Source organism: Vicia villosa, linkage group LG6, assembly GCF_029867415.1.
Source record: "Vicia villosa cultivar HV-30 ecotype Madison, WI linkage group LG6, Vvil1.0, whole genome shotgun sequence".
Taxonomy (NCBI): Eukaryota; Viridiplantae; Streptophyta; class Magnoliopsida; order Fabales; family Fabaceae; genus Vicia; species Vicia villosa.
This window is the reverse complement of record NC_081185.1, coordinates 157,333,299-157,354,894: the sequence shown is the minus strand read 5'-3', so window position 1 is coordinate 157,354,894 and position 21,596 is coordinate 157,333,299. Positions and strand designations below refer to the sequence as shown.

General features: G+C 34.8%; 2 protein-coding genes across 2 annotated transcripts; one reads left to right on the top strand and one right to left on the bottom strand.

Annotated features, from left to right (window-relative positions):
- The first annotated feature begins 2,452 nt into the window (after nucleotides 1–2,452).
- On the top strand, nucleotides 2,453–2,927 carry LOC131615106 (uncharacterized). The gene is made up of 2 exons (XM_058886608.1): nucleotides 2,453–2,596; nucleotides 2,682–2,927. The coding sequence occupies exons 1-2, from the start codon at nucleotides 2,453–2,455 to the stop codon at nucleotides 2,925–2,927; spliced, it is 390 nt and encodes a 129-aa protein (XP_058742591.1).
- A 6,551-nt stretch (nucleotides 2,928–9,478) lies between these two features.
- On the bottom strand, nucleotides 9,479–11,875 carry LOC131612929 (uncharacterized). Its single transcript, XM_058884670.1, has 2 exons — nucleotides 11,155–11,875; nucleotides 9,479–9,774 (listed from the first exon to the last, which is right to left on the bottom strand). The coding sequence occupies exons 1-2, from the start codon at nucleotides 11,743–11,745 to the stop codon at nucleotides 9,613–9,615; spliced, it is 753 nt and encodes a 250-aa protein (XP_058740653.1). The 5' UTR covers nucleotides 11,746–11,875; the 3' UTR covers nucleotides 9,479–9,612.
- Between the last annotated feature and the right edge of the window lie 9,721 nt (nucleotides 11,876–21,596).

Here is a 21,596-nt window from a genome sequence, read left to right as displayed (position 1 = left end):
TCTTTGTATAGTATAAGATTTCATGTTATGATTTTTAAAATAATTATTAATATATATGTAATCATGATTTTTTATATGCATCTATTGATAAATATGTAAAATAATTATATTTTTGGTTATAGCAATCTCTTTAAAGTATACCCCATCCATCCATAATAAATTATAAATAATATTTTTTTTTAAAATTTTAATAAATAATTAAAAAATATGATCTATATAATAGATCAGATACATTAATTACTTAATAAATTTAAAAAATAAAATTTATTTATAATTTATTGTAGAGAAAATATATTATTATTTTTAAATATAAAAATTAAAAAGTTAAAGTTATTTTTAAAATTAAAATTTGTATATATAACCAATATGTTCATCTTTTTTAATCATTCATATTTATAAATAAGTTATTTTATGATATATAAATACAAGCAATTCAATTCAATTTCACTGGATTCTTGTTCAATTTAGTATAATTCAATTTACAATGAAAATAAAAATTTCATATTCTCCACCAAAATTAAAATTAAAATTTATATTAATAAAAATACATAGAATTTATGGTTGAAAAATTGACTTGACATATATTTCTAATATTAATATTCTTTATTTGTCTCTTAATTCTGTTTATAATTTTTAACTTTTTTATACATCTTTATATTATTTATAATAAATATATAAAATTTATACAATAAATAAAAGATAAATAGACAGGAAATTGTATCGCAACTCCTTTTTTATATGGAAAAATAATTTACATTAATAATTTTATTAGCAAGGACAATATCCCTCCTAAAACACAACATATTTTGGCTAATGTCTTTTTTAATAAAATTGTTAAGGACGTGAATGTAAAATTTGACATGAGCAGAAGACAAACGACGGTTTTTTTATTGTTTGCAAGCTGCACATGTTCAAGGTTTTCTCCTTGTTATTCTTATTAATGGACTAGACCAACATATGTTACCGGTGGTGTATGGTACTATTCTAAGATACCATCTTATGATTTTATTTATTTATTTCATATTGAAGAGATTTATCTTATTTATCGTATGGCATGTTTGGATACATGCGATTCATTATAAAGAGCATTTAGATTTTAAATATCAACATGACCTTGTTATGGGTGTTTTGTTTGATATATTTTGACAAGTTGGAGTATCTATGAAGAAAAATGCGCTTATGGTATATTTCGACACTTTTGTTTTCCTAACACCAGAAACACTTGATCTTTTACAAAATGTTCAAAGGCTTATGATTAGTAATATTGTATCTTGTAAGTATATATGTTAGAACATAAAATTTGAATGGGTGAATCAATGAAGGTGTTGGTATATGTGGAGAAGATGAAATGAGAGAGTAAGAGAATGTTAGAGAGAGAATTATTGAGGGTGAAAAATTAACTTTTTTTATTACTGACCACACCACACTATACCATAAAGGGGGGTTAGGTTGATGTGCATAAGGTATATCCTTATGCACGGTGCATAAGTCTCGTACGAGTAATATTTAAATTGTTCCGAGTAATATTTTAGTTAGAAACGAGTAATAATATCGCAATCCATGAATAATATATGTATTATTTGTACACATCTATTAATTATGAGTAATTATTAATTGTGAATAATGAGTACACTATTCTGAGTAATATTTACATCATTCTGAGTAATATCGAATTTTAACTATTTTGAGTAATATATTCATCGTTCCGAGTAATATTTATATTATTTTGAGCAATCTGTATATTATTTTGAGTAATAAATATAATATTTTGAGTAATATAAACAATATTTGAGTATTTATGTACCGTGCATAAGGATATACCTCATACACACCAACACATCTCCCATAAAGGACATTTATACAAGCAAGCTACAGTGATTGAGATCTAAATACATCAAATAAAATAGCTAAAAAGACAAAAACTTGGACTAGTAACTGATTACATCATTTATGTAACTAGTTATCACTATAACTATCAAAATAAATTCATGTAACTAGTTATCAACTAGAAAAATTAGCCTTTTATTTTTCATAAGCACTTATGTGACAAGTTGTGACTTACGATCAATCTCCAGTAGCATATTGCATACATTTAAATTATTAATTGGCTTAATTGCACTTTTGGTCCATCTAGCTTCAAGTTTTTAAAGTTTAAGTCCCCCTAGTTTAAAAGCCAGGTTTCAAGTCCCTATAGTATATATTAGTTGAGATTTTTGTTGCCCCTGTCCATGTGGCTGTCCATTTAATGACATGGAAGGGATGTTGAGTTGTCACGTATGTATATTTCATTTTTTAAGTCTGATTTAATTTTTAAAATAATTTGTCTATTTTTAAATCATTTTTCTAAACAATATAATTTACTTAGATAAATTTGTGCCCTAATATCTTCATCATCACTCCCTAATTCGCTTCCTGCATCTTCATCCCTAAATTCACTTCCTTCATCTTCAAAATGTCTCAAAAAACTGTGTCAAGTGTTAGCTACAGGAATCATAGTTTGAGAAACGAATGCTATTGCGGTATCAATGCTCCATTGATGACGGTGTGGACTGATTCAAACCCAGGACGTTGCTTTTTCGGTTGTGGGATGTACAAGGTATGTTATATTTAATTGAAATTGTGTTGCTGACACTTTAAATAATGAAATTTATGTCACCTCCATTGTTCCTCCATTGTTGCAGATTCAAGGTTTTAAGAAGTGCAGTCAATTTGTTTGGTGGGATGAGGAAATGAACCCTAGGGCAAAGGAAATGATTTCGACTTTACTCCAGAATTTGAATGAAGAAAAGCAGAGGGTTAAAGATTCAATCTCAAAGGAAGAAGAAACGAAGATGAAGATGAAGTTACTAAAGAAACAATTGAAGTTTAATTTGTTCGTGACCATTTTTGTGCTAGTTGCATTTGTTGTAACAATAATTATGAAATGAAGTAGTGTTGGTTGCATTAGGTTCAGTTGGGTCTATGTTCAATCTTGTCTAGGTTATTTTGTTCTTTAGGTCCAATTGATGTTTAGGGAGTATGATGTTGTTGACAGTGTGTTGACATTATGATGTAATTGTATGGTTTATTAATGAATGAAGTTGTTGACATTATGTTGATTTGTTTATGTATTATGTATACCAAATTGCAAAGTGTAAACAAATTGCAGACATATATACAAGTTGCATACATGTTACCAAATGCAAAATCATAGACCTATAACTTGTTATCAACTTGTTACCAAACTGTTATCAAATGGATCATATTGCAGACCTATGTATATTGCAGACCTATGTGTAATATAACAGACCTATAACTTGTGATCTATAATATTGCAGTATATGGAAGACCTATAACTGTGACTTAGTATTTATGTAAACCTGATAGCAAGCCACTGTGTCTTAGCATTCGTGTTTTCTGCTGTTCTATAACAAGTATGATCACTCACATAGCCAAATCTGCCAATAATTCTGCCCATTCCTTATACTAAACCTTAGGTGAAACTTGCAACCATCCATACACTTAACTACAATCCTCTTAGCATCATTCTTATTGATATAGACATTGTTTTAATTTTGCATTCCATACTCTTTGGCTGCATCTCTTATTGTTTCATTGTCTGTAAACATCATTCCTATTTTAAACACACATCCCTCACCACTTTTATATGTTGGGAACCTTTCTGCATTTTCTTCATCATCACTACCAAGGGTGTGTATAAATGGTCCTCATCCTCTTCATCACCATCTACATCTTCTTCTTGCAAGTTCATTTCACTTGAACCTTCACCTAAGGTCTCAGGAGGCAGAACTGAAGTCCAATCCATAGCATCAGTAGGCACGCTCTCAAAAGGTTCATCTACATTGATTTGAGTCTCAACAGGTTCAGTATCAGTAGGCACACTCTCAAAAGGTTCATCTACATGGGTTTGAGTCTCAACAGGTTCAGTATCAGTAGGCACACTCTCAAAAGGTTCTTTTACATTGGTTTGAGTCTCAACCGGTTTAGTATCAGTAGGCACACTCTCAAAAGGTTCATCTACATTAGGTTGAGTCTCAACAGGTTCAGTATCAGAAGACACACTCTCAACAGGTTTAACTATATTGGTTTGAGTTTCAATAGGTTCAGGGTCAGGGTCAGTTTGCACACCATCAACAACTTCATTAGAAACATTACAACCTTCCACAATTTCAGATGGAGCATACACTTTATGCTCCACATAAATATCAATCAATTCATGACCTGCAACATCTTGGGCAAACTGTAGAACATCATTATCATTGTCCAGAGGCCTTTGACCACGAGTAAAGCTAAATTTGGGATTCCTATACCACAAATTACCAATGTCCACATAACCACGGTCTCTAAGCAGTCCCTCCATATCCATGTATGACATATAGTTAACATCTAACTTCCATGACATTTCAGAGACCTCACCACCTACGTACAATTTAACAGGTTCATTTACAAATCTACCCCTATGGTGTAGTCTTAACCTAACTTTTGTCGCTTGGCTTGGCTTGAAATTAGTAATATTAAAAAACGATGTTATTGGTGGACCACACAGAACTATGGAAAACGTTAATAGTGGAGCACACAGAACTATATAAAACTACTTTAATAAGAGAGAATAACAGAAGATTGTGGATCACACAAAACTATAAATAATCACTATCAATGCATCGATTACCATGTTTGAACAAGTCAAGAAAACACACCTCATACAAAATCGTACTTGTGCATTCGTCATTTTTCTTCGATTCCCACGATTTCTCGGTCGCACTTCGTACCCTAGATATGGACGAGAGTAAGAGAGAGGGATTAGGGTACTGGTGAATAATATAACAATTTATATCACAAAATAATTTTTATGTTTTACAAATTACATGTCATTAAGAATATAACAATTACATACGTGGCAACTCAACATCCCTGCCACGCCATTAAATGAACAGCCACATAGAGGGGGCAACAAAAATCCCAACTAAGATATACTTTAGGGACTTGAAACCTGCCTTTTAAACTGGGGGGACTTAAACTTTAAAAATTTAAAACTAGGGGGACCAAAAGTGAAATTAAGCATTATTATTTTCAACTAACAAAATTCTATAAATTTGTACACATTAACGTGTCATATAGGGGTGACAAAATGGATTTGGCCCGTGGGGAAACTGTGTTTTGCCTGCACTTTTTGCGGGGCGAGGCAAGGTTTTAGGTCTGCTTCCTTTAATGTGTTCGTCCCGCTCTGCCTTGTGTTTTTGTGAGCTTTTATTGGCAAGAGCTTTTTTATACAATTTTACTATTTTAAGACCTAAAAGGTTAAATGTCTGCGGGTATTAGCTGCTCCGTCCTCACTTTTTTGCGCGGCGAATAATGTTTTAGACTCGCACTCTTAAATATGTCCACCCAACCTCATTTTTTTGTAAATTTTTGCGGGATGGACATGGCCATTTGCTATCAGTTGTCATATATATATATATATATATATATATATATATATATATATATATATATATTCAATTTGACGCAAATGTAAAATCATAATTTTAATACTTATCCTGAACTTGTGTGATTACTATTAGATAAAATTTTGACTATTGGATTTTGGTAAGCCATAATTCAACTTCTAACAAAATATATTTTTTATAGACAACTCTTGAAAAAAAAACTATATATTAATGTCATTTGTATATTAAACTTCATAAAAGTAATTATTTAAAAATAAAAATAAAATATAGCATGACAGTTTCTGTATTACATATTTAAAACGCATGCATGAAAATAACAATATAGACTCTCTTCTTGTTTTCTACATAAGTGAACGTAGACTCTTTTTAATTCAAAATGAATTTAGACTTGAGTGAAAAAAATGAATCTAGACTTGAATACACACTTTGTTCACACATAAGTGCAACACACCTAGAATGAAAATATTTTTCCACTTAAATGTTTTAGTGACACGAGCCAAGCGTTTGAAAAATACAAGCAAACTCTATATAACAATCCGAAATAATTTTTTTATTTTTCACCATCGATTTAATCTGGTTCAGCACAATCGCTGTTGCGGGAGATTGAAGTGTGATTATTCCTATCCAATTTAGCTTCAATCACCTCTAGACTAATTAATGATTGATAAATAATTTTTTTTTATTGAAGAGGTAAAAAAGACTAAATATTCTATTTAACATTTAATTTTGAGAATATCTCAATCTACACCTTGAATCTCCTAACCACTTGGTGAAATTTCAATTATGCCCCCTGATTTCGTAGATACACATATGGAAGCACCTTTTTATTTAAAAATTGTAGTTTTTTCCGTAGGTATATTTACGGAACGTGTAAAAAAAGGAGTGTTAAAAATTTATTTGCTATCTAATAATTATTTATTGAGTATAATTTTACATTCTCGCTCTACAAATCTTCCATGTGCAAACTCTAAAAAACCACTGATTTTTCTTATTGGAAGAATCAGTTGACTTTTTATTTTTAAGTCGATTCACCCCACTTTAGACTATTTTCTATTTCCATATTCACACCCAACATACCTGATTATGCAATCTGAACAGAGAAGCAACATAACTTTCAAGGTGAATGTGGAGACAATTGAAACTAAATGCGTTAGGGTGTGTTTGGTTTGGGGTGGACGGAGGGGAGGGGAGGGGAGGGGAGGGGAGGGGAGGAAAGGAGAGTGAGTTGTGGCACAAGAGATTAGGGCATCTGGACTTCCGAAGCTTATGGCCCTGAGTTCTAAGCAACTAGTACACGGCATTCCTAAGATTGTGAAGCCTAAGAAGTCATGTGAGATATGCATGAAAGACAAACAACCTAGATTTCCATTTGCATTAGAAGTGGCTCTAAGAGCAAATCATGCTTTAGGAGTAGTGCATTCTGGTGTATATGAGTCATTTGAATTATATTCACATGGAGGAAACAAGTAATTTGTTTCTTTTGTGGATGAGTTCATAAGAATGACATGGGTAATACTCATCAAGTTTAAGCATGAGGTGTTTGATAAGCTTCCAAAGAACAAGAAAATCATCAGTGTCAGATGAGTTTTCAAGATAAAGCTAAAGTCAAATGGGTCAATTTCAAAGCACAAAGCAAGGTTAGGAGCTAGAGGTTTTCTACAAAAATATGGTTTAGGCTACTTTGAAATGTTTGCGCCTGTAGCTAGACATGAAACCATCATATTAGTGATTACTATAACTGCAAATAGGAATTGGCCTCTAATGCATTTAGATGTGAAATATGCTTTTCTTAATGGTCCTTTACAAGACAAAGTTTATGTGTCACAACCTCCTGATTTTGTGAAAAAGAAACAGGAAGAGATGGTGTATAAGTTGCAAAAATCCTTGTATGGACTAAAACAAGCTTAAAGAGCTTGAAATCTGAAAGTTGATTAATTTTTCAAGTTTTAAGGATTCATAAAATGTGATATAGAATATTATGTTCATCATACCTCTCAAAGCAATATGATTCTGGCGTGTCTCTATGTTGATGACATATTGCTAACATGGAGTTGTTCATTTGAGATAGTCAAGTTTAAGAAGGCACTGATGAATGAGTTTGAGATGACAGATCTAGAAAACATGGTATATTTTTTAGGGATGGAGATTTTGTATTCTAAGAAGAATATAATTTTGCATCAACAGAAGTATGAACTTGAACTTCTGAAGTGATTTGAGTTAACAAATTGCAAGCCTCCAATCACTCATGCTGAAACAAATCATAAGTTGGATTCTAACGTTGAGGTTGGTGATGTAGATGCTACAACTTTTAAATAGTTGGTTGGTTCATTGAGATATCTCTATAACACCGTACCACACATCTGCTATGCAGTTGGAATGGTGAGTAGGTTTATGAAAAAATCAAAGTGGTCACATTATCAAGTTGCTCTCAGATATTAAGGTATATTAAGGGGACTCTAAGGTATGAAGTTTTATTTTCTTCTGGTGCTAAATTTGATTTAGAGCTGATATGCTATTTAAACTTTGATTGATGTGGAGGGAGAGTTGACAAAAGAAATATTTCAGGATATTTCTTTTCAAGATTGTTTTTAAAAAATAAGTTTTAAAATATTTTATCTTTGTGATACCTATTAACTATTTTATGAAAAAATATTAAAAATGATAAATTGGTTTAAATAAATTCTTATAAAATCATTTTTATTATTAAACTTTTTTGTTATTATTTTTATGACTAAATTTCAAAAAATTATTTTAAATATTTTCTTGTAAAAGTCATTTTGGGAGATGACTTTTTTGAAAAATATATAGTTTTATTTATTTATTTATTACACTTAATCAAATTCTATTATGTTTAATATGATACAGATTCTCATAAAGTTAATTGATTTTTAATTGGCTAATCCTTAATATGTTAAGACAAAATACAAGATTTTCCTCCTAATTTTTCATTAAGTCCATCAATATCCCGCTTAATTGCATTTAATTATTCATACTCTTCATTTTTTTCATACTAAAAACTCTTCATATTCTTAATTAATTGTTAATTTCAACTCCACTCCACTAATTAATTATTATTTTTATATTCATAACATACAAACATATAAATATTTTTACGTTTATATTTTTTGTTATAAAAATATAACATTTATTTTTACTTTTTTTCTGTGCATCGCACAGGTAAAAGTACTAGTTTTATTATCAAACAAGATTAAAATAATATAATAAATTATTGAAAATTGTGATAGATTTAAGATATATTATTGAATTAGTTTGACAATGTCTTAAATTAAATGTCCCACCCCCAATTTTATTCATGTGTATTCTTATTTTTGGTGATATTTAAATCAGATCTTGTGAGACAATCAAAATAAAATTGTATTGTTATTATATTAATTGAAGTTTAAGTTAATATGTTAAAAAATTTAAAATAACAAATTTGTCTTGGAACTGTTGAAACTTGTGTATTTTATTAAATATTGCACATGTTAGACAAACCCTAAAGTTTTTTAGTCATAATTTATATTTTATTCAATAGGTTTGGTACATTTTCTCTATTGGATAGGACATTATTGAGAAATGCCTCTACAAGCCCAACCATTTGGAATTTGAGACAAAAGTTGGACATCTAATATACCAAAGATTTAACATACATTCTCAAAGATCTTATAAACTACCAGCACAACCAATAGAGAATTCAAATGCCAATGTTAGTGCAATCACTCTTCAAGTATGAAAAAACTCTAGAAGTTCTTAAAGTTTTTCTAGCAAAAAAAGTGACAATCTTAGTGGTAGAAAAAAAATTAAAAACCAACTATATTCCAACAAATGATGATGATGTGAACCCTATACCACTCTCATTTCTTCCAAGAGCCATGAAAACTAAGAGGCATACAAGGACAGTATAACACACTTAGATTTTATGAAATAAGCCTTAAACAGCAAGAAAAAAATCTTCATTTACACTATACTCATGCTGTGAAGTACTACTTGTCCTAGAATATAGATCACTGATTAAGTTGCTATGAATCACATTCCAAGAGCAACTAGTATGCTATCATCTATCATTAAGTTGCTATGAATCACATTACAAGAGCAACTAGTATGCTATCATGTATCAGTATTCAATACAGTTTGATCCAAAAAAGGTGTAACATAACAGAATCACCTAACCCACCAAAACACAACCTTGACAGCATAAACAAGCTACTAAACAACCAAGCAGAGCACCAGCAAATACTTGAGATGGGGTGTGACCAAGAAGTTCCTTTAGCTTCCTTTCACTAATTGGATGGCCTTGAAACATGTCTGCCACAATCATATTAAGCACCTGTGTCCAGCCATTTACACAATTTTCTTGTCAAAAAAACTTCTTCATAACAAAAGGTAAACATAGTTAAATGACCATACATATAAATGCTTGTTTATAATTTCTGCTTCTTTCCAATTCAAGGAAAAATGATACTTTGCTCTTCCTGTACCATTATACTTTTCAAAACCAAAGTAACACACTTCAAAAGCCATAATAAGTCAATTGCAATAGAAACCTATCACTTAAGAAACATAGCTATTTTTGGTACTTTGACACAAAGATAGTTTAGGGGATAGTTTCTAACAGTCTAGTTTTGGGCTTATAACATCCTCTAAAACCTTAAGTTCACAGCCAACAAGACAGCAGAAAACCAAGCATTTGCAAACCAACAAATGGTTACTTTCAGCACTTGAACTATAATGCAATTTAATTTCAACATCCACTGAAAACAAAGGCACCTCCAAAGTGAAAGTTGAAGTTATGGGGTTTTCGATAAAAGATCTCAAAGAGGAATAATACAGACCTTGAATATGGTGTAATATGATTGATAGTATCTTGATTTGATACAAAAGACTAAGCACTAAGCCAAGACAGAGTACAACAGATCAGAATACACAAACTTAATATTACAATTCAAAATTAAAGGACAAACTTACAAATGACAAAAAATCCACAACTCAGCATACGAATGAGCACAACAGGTTCAAAATAAATGAAATGGACAAATCACGTCGTTTAAAATTACTACAGAGTAAAGGATGAAGGGACCGTGTCCCACTCACTTGAGCTAGATTCAGCTCAATATTGATAGTTTTCAACTAATGAGACTAAGGTTCATTCACCTTGTTGGCTTGTTTGGTTCATTACAAACTTGCACCAATGGGTTAGTTCACGGTTGCAGGGAGGTTGAGACTCAATACAACACAGTTGTATGTTCGATGCATGTGTGGAGTCAAGTGCTACACTTTACTGTGAGGTTAATGTTTGGTGCACTACAAACTCCCACTCTTATCATTTGGCTGTTGCATTTTCGGCTCCCAAAAACGTGAGAAAACTTGTTCAATTTTCCTCAAACTCACAATCCTATGTGAGTGAGTGAGTCTACAATGCAAGTTTGCCTGAGTTCACACAAATGATTTTGTAAGCAAGTTAAGTCAACACAAATACCTAGAGTCCTAACCTATGAAGCACGGACACCCTGCTGACAATAGTAATGTCATGACACCGACACCGCAACACATATATGATAGTATTTGATCGCCATGTATCAAATTTATCCATCTACTACTAAAAAGGTTAAAAATATTCTAATCAAATTTAACTTCTTGAGCCATTCATTGATCAATATTGTTTGAAGTAAAGAAAATGGAAAAGTGGTTGAATTCAAGAATAGCATACCTGAGCTTGCATACCAGCATGCCTTCTAACACCGATAGCATCATACATGACAATAAGACTAAATCCCAAAGAAACAGGAAAGAGAGAATCAGCAACACCATGAGAGAGAGCAACAGAAGTGGTGAGAGCACTACACAGTGCAGAATGAGAAGAAGGCATTCCTCCAGAAGCAAACATCAATCTCAAATCCCATTTTCTTTCCATACAAAAATTCAAGAAAACTTTGATGGATTGAGCCACAAACCATGCAAACAACCCAGAAACAAAAGTTGGGTTGGAAGCCAATGTAGCAACAAAAGGACTAATCTTGACCTTAGCGTTAGCCGTTACGCTTAATAAAGCCACTCCCAACCCTCCGTTTTGCAAGTAACAGCAACACCCTTGTTGGTTTTCATTGGAAACACTCTTGTGGGTTGTTAAAGCTGCCACCTTTTTGATGATATGCGTGAAAGGGAAAGAAACCCAAGATGGGTTTGGTTGAGAATTACTATTAGATTGAGATTGATGAGAACAAGAAGTTAAAGTGGGTGTGAGGGTGTTGAAGTGAAAAAGAGGGTGAAAGGATGATGATTGAAGTTTGAGAGAGTCCATGAGCTAGGTAGCATGTATGTGATTGGGTGTATTGTCAGAGAAGAACTAGAAAGAAGCATTGAATTGGAAAAGTTGGCATGGGATGGGTGGTAGGGTCAAGAACACCTTTGTTTGGATTTGATGAATGAAGCATAATTTAATGAACTCGTAGGTATATTCTTTTTAAGACACTTTAATGTTAACTTCAACACCACAAATTTCATCCTTCAAATTGATGAAGTGTTGACTCTTGAGACTTAGTCAGCACATTTGCATGAGTGCTACCGTGAACAATTTTAAATACTCTATTTTGAATTTGATTTCGTAGAAAATGATACTTAGAGCATACACATCGGTGGTAGCATTGTGTTTTTAAGCCACCATGTGTCAGAAAATATTATTATTTAAAATAAATTGGACTTCTTGAACTTCGGTTTCTTTAGCAAATTCATCAGTCAAACAGCTTGACATACAAACAATGCTCCAGTAATGTATTCAACTTTACATGTTAGCGACGTAACCACTGGTTGCTTCTTGAAACACTAAAAAAAATGAGCATCTAAATACATAAACATGTAACATATAGTGCTTCTTCTACCAACTCCGTCTCTACACCAGTCAGAGTCTGAATAGCAAAGGAAAAAAAAAATATCCATGTCAAAATTAATGAAAATAAAAACTTAAATGTAATGAAAAGAAAACTTGATCAAATTTCCTTTTTACAAATACAATTTTTTTAAATATTACCTATACCATCTTTTTATATAATTAATGCATTTATTTTTATGTCAATTTCTTTATATAATATTTTTTTGTTAGAGTAAAAATAGAAGAGAAATTAGATTAAAAACTGTTCTGGATTTGTCCGACAATTAGGGACGGTCCAATCTATATCTACTCTTGACGACACAATGACCTTGACCCGTTCCGTAATCTATTTTAACTTCTTTTTTTATGAAAAAGACTATATTATTATAAAATCATTTACTATTGAAACTACATTATCCCGTAACCACAACCACTCTAGTTTATTGTGATAATGTGAGTGCAGTTTATCTATCCGACAATCCAGTTCAACATCAATGCACCAAACACATCGAGATGGACATATGTTTTGTGCGTGAAAAGGTGACTTGCGGCCAGGTACAATTTCCCCTACTAAATTGCTGACATCTTCACCAAAGAACTCATGTTACAACTCTTTGATGATTTTTGTGATGGTCTTAACATTAGTCAACACCCTGTTTCGAGTACCAGGGTGTATTAGACTATTATTTTATTAGTTCATGATTGTACATATATCTATTTATAGAATAGTAAGGATTGTATAAAAGACTACTTATGAAAATTGTTATTATATATGACAGTGTACAAATCAACGAAAAAGGCAAGGTCTCTAATGTTGGAAATTATAAAATAATAATTTCCTTAGTGTGTTCTAATGTGACAAAAAATGGGAATAGATTTTTGGTTGTTGCATAAATTTGTTTTTTGAATTCAAATTTACAACATTTCATGAACGGGTGCCTTGTGTCATTATAGATGAACCATTGCAATATATGGTGAAAAGGTGTTGTTTCATCAAGAGTTGCAAACTTATGAAACAACACATGCATGGCCTATAAATACACATTTATGAATCCAAAATATATACATAAAATAATCATTCTCTAATATATTATTCCAGACAGCTTCCTTGCATTCGAGTTTCTTCACCGGTCTTGTGCAGACTCGAGTAAGGCTGAATTATCCTGGGTATTCAGGTCATTCCAACTCTAAGACAATCGAGAGTGTGCTTGAAATACTTATAAGGAAAGTGATTTCGTTCACGATTCTAGCCTCGATTCCATTCGATTGAAATTAATTTTTGTAACAATCTTATAAGTATTTTGCATAATGGAAATCAAGCAATAGAAATTGAGACTTCCGTTTCAAGCATCAAAGCATGAACTGTTGTGTCGTGGACATATTCTAATACAAGAAGAATCGCTATTATAAATCCGGGTACGTTTTGTTATTTCTCATAGAAATTTCAGAATTATGAAAATCATAATATCGACTTTGAATTAATTTTCTAACAATTAATATCAGAGTAATAGTTACTTATATTATGATTATTCAATAATGATAGATTGATAACAAATTATTTTACTCAAAGATAATCAATTACATATATGGCATATCTATTTTGTTTTGCATTTGTTTGAAAAAAAAAAAAATTACGAAAATCAAATTGTTTGCATATTCATATAAAGAAAATATGAAATTTTCTGTAGTACTGTGTTAGAGTACAGTGCGTTAAAATTCAATTAAAATTCTGTATGTGTTTCACACTTCAATGCACTATGATATGATAGACATTGTTATGCAGAATGTAAGGCCCAATAGGATTAAAAGAAGGTCAAGTATGTTAAAAGACTATATTGAGTATTAGGAGGTGTTTTTAGTAGTCTTTACTGTTTTAATTATTTAGTATGGCTTGTTATTTTAGTTGTTGCTGGCCCATGGCCCAAGTAGGTTAGAAAACCCTACTATATATCTTGTATGTTTTATCTTTGGAAGTAAGAAGAAAAGTTGTTTTATCTTATTATCTTTTTATGCATTTCTAGATCTAGGGTTCCTAACATTAGTTCTATCATTGGTGCTCTCATTGAGCTTCTCACCTTCCATCTATGGCTCCCCCAAAACCCTCCAACCCTTCTTCCAAAGAGATTTTGGAAGAGGCTGTCCAAATTTCCTCACTCAATCTCTCAAATGCCATGGCTGAAACTCAAGAACAATTGGATGTAAGGTTTGCACAAGTTCATGAAGATATAGCAAAACAAGTGGGTCAGATTCATACAAGGCTAGACAATGATAAAAGTGTTGAAGATTCAAGGTTTGAATCACTCATGGCTGCCCTACAGAAAATTTCTCTGCATAATGACAAACATTCTGCTGTTACAGCAGCAGCAGCTACCCACCAAGGTGCTAGTTCTTCAGGTATACATGCAAACCCTTCTTCTCTATCTTTTGGTTCAGCTGCTGTTACCCATACTCACACACCTACCCACACCCCTATACACCACACACCATCACACGCAAACCTTTCCACTCAGACCACTATCCCTATACCCCCACATCACACCACCACCCAACCACCCCCTCTTTTTCCGCCACACACACAATATACCCCCCAATCTGTTTTTATCCCAACCCAGAACTTTCACTCACACATTCCGCAACCTGACCCTTACTTACAACACCCCCATATACCCCCTTTACCCCCATTACGAACCCCCAAACTTGAATTGCCTCTTTTTGATGGTTCCAATCCACTAGAATGGTTGTTTCAGGCTGACCAATTTTTTAGTTTTTATAATCTTCCGCCAGAAAATCGTTTATCTCTTGTTTCCTTTTACATGAAGGGTGATGCCTTGGGCTGGTTTAAGTGGATGCATAGTAATCATTTGTTAAGTGATTGGTATTCATTTACAAAAGCCTTGGAGTTAAGATTTGGTCCTTGCACTTATGAGAATCACCAGGCTGCTTTATTTAAATTAAAACAAACAGGGTCAGTTATGGATTATCAAACTAAGTTTGAACAGTTGGGCAATCAAGTTATTGGATTGCCAGCGGAAGCGATATTAAATTGTTTTATTTCGGGTTTGCAAATGGAAATTCAGAATGAATTGGCTGTGCATCGACCTACCACTATCTCTCAAGCTATTGGCCTTGCTAAGCTTATTGAATCTAAACTAAAAGATTCCAAACCAAAATTTCCCAAACCTTTTGACTCTACCTACAAAAAAAACCAGCATTCTGTCTCACCAGCCACCACATTCAAAACTCCAGACCCCAACCACACCCTCACAACTCAGAAAAATACAAATCCTACCCAACAAAAATTCCCAATCCGTCGCCTAACCCAAGCCCAATTACAGGAGAGAAGGGCCCAAGGACTCTGTTTTAATTGTGATGAAAAGTTCATCACGGGCCACAAATGTGCAGCAGGTCGATTTCTCATTCTGTTGGCTGAGGATGACATTATGGAGGACCAAACAGCAAATGAAGAAGTGGTAGAAGTGACGAATGACTCCGATTTAAGTGATACATACTTTCAGCTATCCCCACAAGCACTAACAGGGCAGTTTTCACCACAAACACTAAAGTTTAAAGGGCTGATAAATGGTATGGAAGTAATGATACTTGTGGATACAGGCAGCACTCACAACATTATGCAGCCACGTATTGCTAATCATCTTAATCTCAGCACCAAACCTATTCACCAATTTTCAGTGATGGTGGGTAATGGATCCCACTTACAGTGTGAAGGACTTTGTGAAAAAGTGCAGATAGTGATTCAAAATAAACAATTCATTCTCCCTTTCTATCTACTACCAATCGAAGGGGCCGACATCGTTTTAGGAATGGCTTGGTTGAGAACTTTGGGAACAATTCAAGCTGATTTTTCAGTACCCCAACTTACCTTTCAATACAAAGATAAACCAATGACTTTGACCGGTGACCCTAAACCCTCACCTACCACATCCTCCCTCCACCAGATTCGCCAACTAATACACACTGATGCTGTTTCCTCTTTTCACCTACTCCTAATGCAGCCTCTTGATATCCCAAACACAACAACCATAGAACAGAACGACACAAACACACTGCCACCCCAACTAACCCAGCTTTTAACTACTTTCCAATCCATCTTCCAACCATCCAAAGGCCTTCCACCACAAAGACCACATGACCACCATATTAACTTATTACCCAACACCCCTCCAATTAACGTTAAACCTTACCGCTACCCTCATTCAAAGAAAGAAGCCATGACCTCAATGATCCAACAAATGCTTGAAGAAGGTACTATCATTCCTAGCACTAGCCCATTCTCTTCCCCAGTTTTACTTGTAAAAAAAAAGGATGGTACATGGCGATTCTGTGTCGATTACCGCGCCCTAAATGCTGTTACTATAAAAGACAGATTTCCCATACCCACTATCGATGAACTTTTAGATGAACTAGGTTCTGCTACCATTTTTACCAAGATAGATCTATGTTCAGGTTACCACCAGATCAGACTTGCATCTTGTTGAATTGCAGTATAGGGCAAGCAACAAAAGAAAAGATTTGGAAATATTGATCCGGGAATTATCGTCCACAGAGATGGAGATGCCATTCAACAGTTTCTACGGTTTCGAGCTCGGGTTTGAATGAGAAAAAGGTAAACAAAGATATGGACAGGAAAAGAATAAACAAACACATTCTTAGAAGAGAAATGACTTATCAGGAATGCAAATATATTCACTCTTCACAAACATACACTTACCAACCCGTTATACTCAACCTACGATACTCATCTATGTCATCACGTATCTCTCACATAAGCGTCCATCTCTGGAGCACAAACGAGATAATCTCACAACTAAGGTTATCTCTAACGCGAAGCTACGAGAACATCCGTGTTCTCGCGTCGGCGATCTCTCGCGCGCCGCTCAAACACGAAAGCATTAAGAACAGATACAAACAGTGAATGCTAGCTCTAAATCTATCTCTAGAGTTCAGAACCAACAGAATATCATCCTAGATAAAGATTCAAGCAGTTTATCTCTAAAGCAACTCAAATCTCCAGCATAGAGCAAAAATCCAGAACAATATCAACACAGATTCGTAAAGCAAGTTAAATATAACATTATAATCGGTAAATATACATAAGATTCAAGTAGATATACAAACAAACCCAACCAAAGAGAAATACACAAAGAAGAAGAGAAATGAACCGAAGATCTCCCGGTTTGTCAGCTCCGTTCGACGCTCAATCCACCCCCGATCATCCGTATGCAACCTCTGAAGTTGTTTTCTAAGCTAATCTACCCTAAGAATGAAGGTTTGATGATTTGGGAACAATTACCCCAAAACATAACCTAAAAATGTGATTTTTACCCCTATTTAACGAGCTGATATCTGTCATGGTTGCTCAGCGGAGGTACTCCCGCTTAGCGATGACAGCAAAAAATGAAATCTTGTTTTTGCTGTAACTTGAGAACCGTAACTCCGAATTGCGCCCGGTTCGAAGCGTTGGAAAGCTTATTCAATGCTCTATCCCATAATGAATGAATGGAAACCAAAATGATGATTTCGGTCATCCTTATTTTGAGTCTTTGGAAGTCCGCTTGATGGTGGCTAAGCGGGCTTGCACCAAAACTGCAAAATCGAAGCCGTGCCTTTGACACTTTATTCCTCAAGGCTCCAATAAGCACGAATACCTATAAAAACAAAGGAAAAACTATCAAATGGTATAAAATTATATGAAAATACAATTATTCACAAAGTATACGTATTTATACACAAAACGAGGAATTATTCAAACGGTATTAACAAAAGTATCGATAAGTGCCACTATTTACATACACAAAATAAGTACATTTTGGCACTTATCACATCTAAGGATACGTATAAAACAGCTTTTCGAACGTTTGACGGACATTACGAGTTCCTCGTAATGCCCTTCGGCCTCACTAATGGGCCCTCTACATTTCAATCGGCAATGAATGATTTGTTACGACCCTACTTACGGCGTTTTGTACTTGTTTTCTTTGATGATATTTTAATTTACAGTTCAAATTTTCAGGATCATCTATTTCATTTGCAGGTGGTGTTTGAATTATTGCAAGCTCAGTCATTTTTTGTCAAACTATCAAAGTGTGTGTTTGCAGCAAGTAAAATTGATTACCTTGGTCATGTGATTTCTGAAAAGGGTGTGGCACCAGATTCAGATAAAGTGAAGGCCATTTTGGACTGGCCACCACCACGTTCTCTCTCGACACTCCGTGGATTTATAGGCCTCACCGGTTTCTATCGCCGATTTGTGAAAAACTACGCCACACTCGCCGCTCCTCTCACCGATCTTTTGCGTTCCACTAAATTGATATGGAGTACAGAGGCAGCTTCTGCCTTTACAGAGTTAAAGAAGAAGATGACCGACATGCCGGTCTTAGCTCTACCTAACTTTACAAAACATTTTACAATTGATACTGATGCTTCGGGTGTCGCTATTGGTGCCGTGTTGTCGCAAGAAGGTCACCCTATCGCGTTCTTCAGCAAAAAGATGTGCCCTAGAATGCAAGCTGCCTCCGTCTATGTCCGCGAGATGTTCGCAATTACGGAATCTGTCAAGAAATGGCGTCAGTACTTAATTGGCCAGAAATTTTACATATACACTGATCAGAAGAGCTTAAGAGACTTAATGTTGCAAAGGATTCAAACCCCGGAGCAACAAAAGTGGACGGCAAAATTACAAGGATTTGATTTCGAAATATTTTACAAACCTGGAAAGTCCAATCTTGTTGCAGATGCACTCAGTCGAAAATACGAACCAGACGGCGCTACACTCTTGGTCCTCTCCTCCCCCTTTCCGGATTTGTTTCATACCTTGAAGCAATTCTACAAATTCGACCCTGCCGGCAGACAACTGTTACAGTTAGCATCAGAGAACAAAGGCAACAAAGAGTACAGAGAAGTTAATGGCTTGTTATACTATAAGGATAGGATTTTCGTACCAGATATACCCAAGCTTCGATTCCATATTCTGCAGGAATACCACAACACTCCAACAGCAGGGCATTCAGGAGTCAAGGCAACACTGGCGAGGCTTAGGGCTGTTTTCTGTTGGCCGGGAGTCTATCTTGAGGTGAAGGAATTCGTGCAGCGGTGCTCACCATGTCAGCATAACAAGTACGACACACAGAAAAAGAAAGGATTATTACAACCATTACCAATACCTAGCAAAGTATGGGATGAAATTACGATGGACTTTATAACTCACTTACCAAATTCTTATGGTCACACGGTCATCTGGGTCCTTTGTGATAGGTTAACAAAGTTTGTCCATTTCCTTCCTTTGCCTCAACACTTCACTGCTAGGGATCTGGCTCAACGTTATACGGTGGAGATTTTCCGTTTACATGGCTGCCCAAAATCAATAGTCTCAGACCGCGACCCACTTTTCCTCAGTAGATTCTGGAAGGAGTTCTTCAAGTCACATGGTACCACCCTGAAATACAGTACATCCTATCATCCACAAACCGACGGACAAACAGAGGTAGTAAATCGTTCAATAGAGACATACTTACGTTGTTTTGTCGGAGATCATCCTCGCTCATGGCATAAATTCCTGCATCTGGCCGAATACTGGTACAACACCACATTCCATTCAGCGATTCAAATGACGCCGTTCAAGGCATTGTACGGTAGAGATCCGCCTCAGCTGATGAACTATGTGTCAAACTCGGTGTCGGAGGGATCGTTAGACACGACTCTACAACAACAGCAACAGATTCTCACTAAGTTAAAGGCCCACCTTAAAAAGAGCAGAATAGTGATGGAAAAGCAAGCAAATTTGAGCAGGAGAACGTTTACCTTTAAGGAGGGTGATTGGGTTCTGTTACGTTTGCAGCCATACCGCCAGTCTACGGTCAAGCGGCGCCCTTGTCCAAAGTTAGCAGAACGTTACTTTGGTCTGTATCGCATCATCAAACGCGCCGGCACCGTTACCTATCTCCTGGACCTTCCCTCATCTTCACGAATCCACCCAATCGTGCATGTCTCCTTGCTGAAGCCGTACCATGGAGATAACCCTTCAAAGGACCATCAACCTCTTCCCTTGCCGGATCTAGTCGTCTTTGACAACCAAGACTCCACCACACCTGAGGCACAACCGAAACTGAATCAACAATCAACTTTCAAGGATTCAGATTCAAAAGAAACAGAAACAGAAACGAACGAACCTGGTGGAGAAGTAAAACCGGCGAAGCATGGTGCGAAGTCGCGAGGAACAGAAGGCGGCGAAGAACGAGTTGTGAAGGATACAGAAAAGGAAGCTGGGAAATCTATGAAAAAATTCGGTGGAGAGAAGAAGATGTTAGATGTGAAGTACAGAGAAGATTTTGGTTTTGGAGAGAGGACAGAAGGTTTTTCTGTGGGCAAGTGTTTTAAGAGTAATAAGTTTAGTGCTCCAAACGGTCATATGGACAGAAACGAGGTACACGGTTTCCCAAGTACAGCTGGAGTTACTGTACCCACGCGCTTTCACATGGATCAAGAGATAATCCCACCGCCCAACAGCCAATCAGATGCGTCCTCCAAGATTTCATCTTATCTACCTCAGATTTCTTCTGTTCCCAACAATAGAGGCGACGTGAAGCCAGCTAGACCACAGCAGCAGTTCGGTACACCCATGGGCCACCATAACTATAGGCCCAAATCCACCATTTCACCTTTAAACCTTGAGGACAAGGTTTCTTTTGGGCCAAGGAGTAATGTTATGCAGAATGTAAGGCCCAATAGGATTAAAAGAAGGTCAAGTATGTTAAAAGACTATATTGAGTATTAGGAGGTGTTTTTAGTAGTCTTTACTGTTTTAATTATTTAGTATGGCTTGTTATTTTAGTTGTTGCTGGCCCATGGCCCAAGTAGGTTAGAAAACCCTACTATATATCTTGTATGTTTTATCTTTGGAAGTAAGAAGAAAAGTTGTTTTATCTTATTATCTTTTTATGCATTTCTAGATCTAGGGTTCCTAACATTAGTTCTATCAGACATTGTCATGTATAAATTTTGTTGCTAATATATTATTAACCATAGAGGTGCATTGTTAAGAGTACCATCATTTTCCAACCAGTATAACGGTGCCATCCTTTTTCAAACAATGTTACTTGTATTGAAACTTCGTTTTTATTTATTGTCTGCCAATGTTGCACGAAAATAAGCATGTCGTGAATCATATATATGTTATATAGAGTATATAAAAGCAACATTTGGCTTATAGTCGGCAATGCAATGCTTCTTGCACAGAAAATATATAGAGAGAGAGATTATTTAAAGAT

Excerpts from the sequence above, each read along its gene's own strand:
- LOC131615106 (XM_058886608.1), top strand. The coding sequence starts at position 2,453 with ATGTCTCAAAAAACTGTGTCAAGTGTTAGCTACAGGAATCATAGTTTG. Across the intron at positions 2,597-2,681 it reads TCGGTTGTGGGATGTACAAG|ATTCAAGGTTTTAAGAAGTG; the intron begins GTATGTTATATT and ends CCATTGTTGCAG.
- LOC131612929 (XM_058884670.1), bottom strand. The coding sequence starts at position 11,745 with ATGGACTCTCTCAAACTTCAATCATCATCCTTTCACCCTCTTTTTCAC. Across the intron at positions 9,775-11,154 it reads ATGCTGGTATGCAAGCTCAG|GTGCTTAATATGATTGTGGC; the intron begins GTATGCTATTCT and ends GGCTGGACACAG.